Below are 5,754 nucleotides of genomic sequence, written 5' to 3'. Positions count from 1 at the left end.
GCCCGCCCTCGAATGAGGCACCATAAGCGTAAGTGTCACCTCCAGGGGTGGGAAGAGTAGACAAAGTGCCCCAACATGGGTAAAAATATAATTTTTTTTCCTTTTATTTTTTCTTCTTTTTTTCCCTTTTTTTTTTCCTTTTTCCCCCTTTTTTATATATAATAAATATGTACAAGATCTCTCCTCACAAAATGGAACAGGTCCTCTCTGGTGATATGTCATGGCGGCTGGTGCGATATCCGGGCCTGGCTGGTGTCCAAGGTACGATAAACTTGAATCTGGATCCTCCTGAAAACTTGGTCCGAGTCAAACAGCTCACCCTCAAATCTCAAGCGGCTACGGGCCTACCAAATGTAATGTATCAGTGCAGCCATAGCAACATGGCGTGCACGCATAAGCATCCCAGTCCCTCGAAAATGACGTGCATAGACCCGTAGCATCCTCCGATAGGTCGTTATCTCATGTGTCATGCATAACCAGGCTCTGATGCGGTCCCACATATGCCGCGTTTGCAGGCATCTGAAAAAGAGGTGTTCCTCTGTCTCCTCCTTCGTGCCGCAGAAGGCACAGACACGCTCAACATCCAAAAGGTACTCCAACCGATCCCTGGTAGGCAACCTACGGTATGCGAGTAGCCACAGAGTGAATCTGTGACTGGGCTGAATGTACTTCTTCCATACTGTCCCTGCCCATGGCACATGAACTCTAGTATCTCGGAAGAAGTCATATGCCTGACTGGTGCCGCTGCGACAAGAGCTCTGCTGGCCAAACCAAGTGTCCAGGGTCTGCTGTGCCAACACTATAGAACCGGCTGAGGTGATCTTCTGATCGTGTATCTGGACTATCCGCTTGAGAAGCGGAGAATCAGTGTGCTATGCCCTCCAGCTCCATATGTCTGTATCCTATAAGTATGTGTGGTGAACCATCGGATCCAGAGGGCATCCTGCTTATCATGTATGCGCCATAGCACCTTTGATAACAGAGCAGTATTCCATGCCTTTAAGTCTCTGAACCCCAGCCCTCCTTCTCCTTTGGGTTTGCACATATCAAGCCAAGCAATAGGGGTGCTTGGATGTCCAAAGAAAGCTCCGACATAAGCTGTAAATGCGCTCGATAACTCCTATCCACAATGGTAGAATCGACATCCAGTAGCATTCTCCCCCTTGCAGGACGGATTGTATCAACTGCGCTCTCTCCGCATAAGAGAGTATGAGCTTCGGCCATGCATTAATCTTCCTGCGCGAAGCATCAATCAACGGGCTGTAATCTGCAATCTTCAGCTTTTCTGAGGCCAAGGGGATCCCTAAGTATCTGTAAGGCATGCGTCCCTCCTGAAACCCTGTGATGGTGAGTAGATCCTGCCGCACATCCTCCTCAAGTCCAGCCATGTAGATACAGGATTTGCTCAGGTTCGGTCGCAAGCCCGCCATCATGCCAAAGTTCTCCAAGCATCTCATAAGAATAGTAGTGGATGACTGGTCACCCCTGGAGAATAGTAGGAGGTCATCAGTATATGCCAGGTGGGCTATACGGAGTCCATGGCATTTAGGGTTGAAGTGAAAATTTGCACTCCGTGTCTGCTGACTAATCATCCGGGCCAAGTAATCCATGCATATCCCAAAGAGGTAAGGAGATAGAGGGTCACCCTGCCGTAGTCCTCTGGCGCCTCTGAAGTGTCCATACATGTCACCATTGACGGACAGAGAGAAACTGGTTGTAGTGATGCACTCCCGTATCCAAGCAATGTAAGTGGGTGGGAACTGTAGCCCTGCTAATGCCTCCAAAATGAAATCCCAATGCACTATATCAAAAGCCTCCTGGAGGTCAATCTTCATGATGGTACGTGGGGAGAGTCACTTCCTTGTGTAGTTCCGCATGAGTTCCTGTGCTAAATGTATGTTATCCGTGATGGTCCGCCCCTTTACAAATGCAGCCTGGGCCGGATGGAGAAGGTGGTCAGCAACCTCAGCAAGTCTAGATGCCAACAACTTTGAGATTATCTTGTAGAAGACGGTACGACATGACATAGGCCGGAACTCTGTAATTCGACTAGCATGTGGTACTTTTGGCACTAGTGATATGAGCGTATGGTTCCATTGCTTGAGGAGCCTTCCATGTCTAAAGAATTCCTGTATATCAGCCACCACATCCTCTTTGATAAAGTCCCAAGAGTGCTTGAAGAATTTGGAGCCATACCATCCGACCCCGGGGCCTTTTGGTCACCAATGCTAAAGAGAGCCTTTTTAATATCTTCTTCCATTGGCATAAGAACCAAAGCAGCTTGCTGTTCGGCAGTAAGGGTCTTCCCAAAAGCAATGCATTCGGTTTGGAGAGGTGTCCGTGGAATACTAGTGCCAAGTAGTTCTTTAAATGTGTCCATGAATTCACCTACAATTTCATCCAAAGTGGTTGTTGTACCACCATCTCTTTTCTCAAGCACCACAATTTCTCTCCTCCTATTTGTTCTCTTGACTAAGGCATGGAAGTAAGCCGTATTACTATCAACCTCACGGAAGTACCGGCACTTGGCTTTTTGGGCACAAAAGAAGAAATCGGCACAGTTGAGTTGATCGGCATGCTTACGGGCTTCTTGATAATTCTCTTCAAAAGCACCCATAGTATAGCCCAATTGTTACATTTGTTGAAGTTCCTCTTGTGCCCGTTGAGCTCTTTCTCGAATATGCTGGAAATGGAGCTTGTTGAATTGCTTAAGTGTGGCCTTTAATCCTTGCATCTTTTGTTTGAGCCGGTACTGTGCAGTTCCCTCCCTTGGACTCAAATCTGAGCTTGCCCATTTCTCCTCCACCACGCTATTGTATGTGTCATGAGTAGTCCACATATTGAAGTATTTGAAGGACTTGTTAATGTGGTCCATAGTGCCCATGAAGGTGAGCAAGCATGGAGTATGATCAGATATGAAACCCGGCTGCAAAAATTCAGCCATGCCTCTCATGTCTTGCTCTAACCACTTCTTGTTGATCATGCAACGGTCCACTTGCAAAAAACCTCATTGTTAGACCAAGTGTATTTACACCCAGCTTGTGGAAGATCCTCTAGCCCATTATGCATCACACAATCTTGAAAGTCAGTGACTTGATAAGATGTGATCGGCATACCACCGTGCTTGTCTTCAACTGAGAGTGGGAAATTAAAGTCCCCAAGTAGAACCCATGGTGCATCCATCCCAGTACCAAGCATGTTTAACCCATCCCATAATCTCCTTCTGTTCCGTATGTTGAGCTGGCCATACACAAATGTGATCATAAATGATTTCTGGGATGCTTGGCAAGTGAGTCTTCCATGAGTGTATTGCTCATCACAAGCTACTATGTCCAATGTAACTTTGCAAGGATCCCAAATCACCAATATTCTACTTCTAGTGGAGCCTTCCTTGATGTATTGCTGCATTTCTAGATGATGAAACCTCCTTGATTTCAGTCCTTGATACACTTGAGCCGTGAATTTTGTTTCCATGATGCCCATCACTACTAGCCTGTATTTCAGAAAGAAGCTCTGAACCTCTCTCTGTTTGGGGCCTTGGTTGAAGCCTCTAACATTCCATGAAGCGATCTTCATGTTGAAGTAGATGGCCGTGGCCGCCTTGCCGATTGATTTCTAGTTTGAACCCTTGCATCCATACCATCTTCCTTGCTGCACATAGACAGACCAGCCTTGTTCCCTACTGAAACTTTCTGTTTGCTTGCTGGAAATCTGTTTTTTCTCTGCACATTCTGCCCTTTGGGTTTCTGCTGTTCAGGTAGGTGAGGAATGTTGGTATGCTGCTGCTTGGCACCCTTTTTCTTGGCCGGACCAGGTTCCTGTGGAACTGCAGAATCCAGCAGCACAAATCCTGGTTTCTGCGTGTGCAGACTTTGATGGTAATCTGATGCTGGCAATGCTGAGACAAGTTCAATTTCCTGTCCATGGAGCACACTGACATGAGTTTGGTTTGCAAGCATCTGCCTTTTTGCTGAACGAGCTCTAGTCTGCACTGTCCACTGTTGCTGTGATTCCTTCTCCTTCTCTACTGTTGTGCCAGTTTCTGAATTACTGGTATCACTATAACTGGTATCAAAAAAGCCCTGCATTGGTGATGAGCAATCACTACTTCCTCCTGTGTCTGAACTCTGTGGACCACTTGATTCTGTGCTGTTCCCTGTGCTCTCACTGGCCTCAGGCTTATTCTTTGCTTGGCTGGGATGACTGATGTCCTGTGCAGGCCCCATCTGATCCTCTACACTACATTGTGAAAGAGATTGCTGTATGGCACAAGTAGCTTGCTGTTCAATAGTGATCTGGGCTCCTTCTGGTCTAGGTGGTATAGCCATGTGGGCATTATTCTGATTGCACTGTCCAGTGTCTGAAGTATGCTGCTGTGCAGTTTTTGAGATGCAGAAACCAGTTTGTTGAGTACAGATTTCAGTTTGCTGTGTACACTGCCCAGGTTGCTGTTTACATTGTCTAGTTTTTGAAAGTACCAGTTGTGCCGGTTTCTGAGGGCAGAGTTCAGTTTGCTGAGCACAGAATTCAGTTTGCTGATGACAGAATACAGTGTGCTGTTTACCCTGCCTAGTTTTTGAAGGTGCCAGTTGTGCAGGTGCTTGACTGAAGAGTTCGGATTGCTGATTATTCTGCCCAGTGTTTGGAGATACCAGTTGTGCATTGTTTAGGGAGCTATGTTCAGTGCCTGGTAAGCCCTCCTGCATTTGGTTTCTTGTTTGGTTTACTTCAATTGGTCCCTGATTGTTGGAATGGGAGGCTGTGTCTGCAGTTACACTAATTGGATGCTGGGCCAAGTTTTGTACCATACTCTGGAGTGATCCAAAAGCTTTGTTTAAGTTCTGTTTCTTCTTGTAGCTGAGTTTGTTATGCAGTGATTTTGGTCTTTTGCCACCCACTTTGAAGCTCACTCTTAATTGATTCCTTTGTAGCTGTTTCCTTTGCAGTGACAGCTGGAAATGCTTCTCTATAGATACATTTGCAGCTTCCTGTGGTACTTCCCTGTGAGTCAGTCCTTTCACCTTACTGTCTTTAGCTATTTGATCCAGCTTCCTAGTGGCTAGTTTATTTTGTTGGTGTGGATTAGCAGTTTGCAGTTCAGTCCTTGTATCAGTTCCAGTCTGCAATCCTGGCGTTGTATCAGTTCCATTCATCTGAACCTTCTGAGTTTGGTGATGGTGTGAGGATGAGGCTTCCTGTGCTTCAGTTCCATTCATCTGATCTTGTAGGCGCTGCTGCTCAGTTATAGGGCCAGGAGTGATCTTGTTTGGGATCTGGGAAGGTGATGCACTCTCCTGCTGGACTTGCTTCTGCTTCCTTGACATGGCACAGTGAGCTCTTGGTTTCTGAAGTTGCCTTAACGTATTGGCACCTGGGAGTCTGTCAGTACCTGTAACTGTCTTGCCTTTGGCCGTTGCTGATTGTGAAGTTTGCTGATCAGCCCTTGAAGTCTGATAGTCTTCCACATATCTGTCAGCTTCCTTCCCAGCAAATCTGTGTTGTGACCATGTGCTCTGAAATCTATCGTGTTTTCTGTGCATCTGAAATCCAGGTCTCTTCCTAATTGGATTCTGAAATCTGTTCAGCGTAGCGTGCCAGTAGATGGTGCAGGTTCTAATTGCGTGCCAGTCAAGAGCAACCCTTGTGCAGTGGTCCCTGTTTGCATTGCAGTTTGCTTGGCTGGCACTCTGAATTCACCTTCTTCAATTTGATCCGACTGCTCATCTGACACTGTGATTTCACCTTCTTCACTCA

The 5,754-nt window shown here is 46.5% G+C and overlaps 1 protein-coding gene across 1 annotated transcript; it reads right to left on the bottom strand.

Moving 5' to 3' along the window:
* Positions 1–3,572: 3,572 nt before the first annotated feature.
* Positions 3,573–5,540, bottom strand: LOC122043524 (mediator of RNA polymerase II transcription subunit 15-like). The gene has a single exon (XM_042604157.1). The coding sequence runs from the start codon at positions 5,538–5,540 to the stop codon at positions 3,573–3,575; it is 1,968 nt and encodes a 655-aa protein (XP_042460091.1).
* Between the last annotated feature and the right edge of the window lie 214 nt (positions 5,541–5,754).

This window comes from Zingiber officinale, chromosome 2A (assembly GCF_018446385.1).
Source record: "Zingiber officinale cultivar Zhangliang chromosome 2A, Zo_v1.1, whole genome shotgun sequence".
Lineage (NCBI taxonomy): Eukaryota > Viridiplantae > Streptophyta > Magnoliopsida > Zingiberales > Zingiberaceae > Zingiber > Zingiber officinale.
The sequence above is the reverse complement of the archived record's forward strand: the minus strand, read 5'-3'. Positions and strand labels throughout refer to the sequence as shown.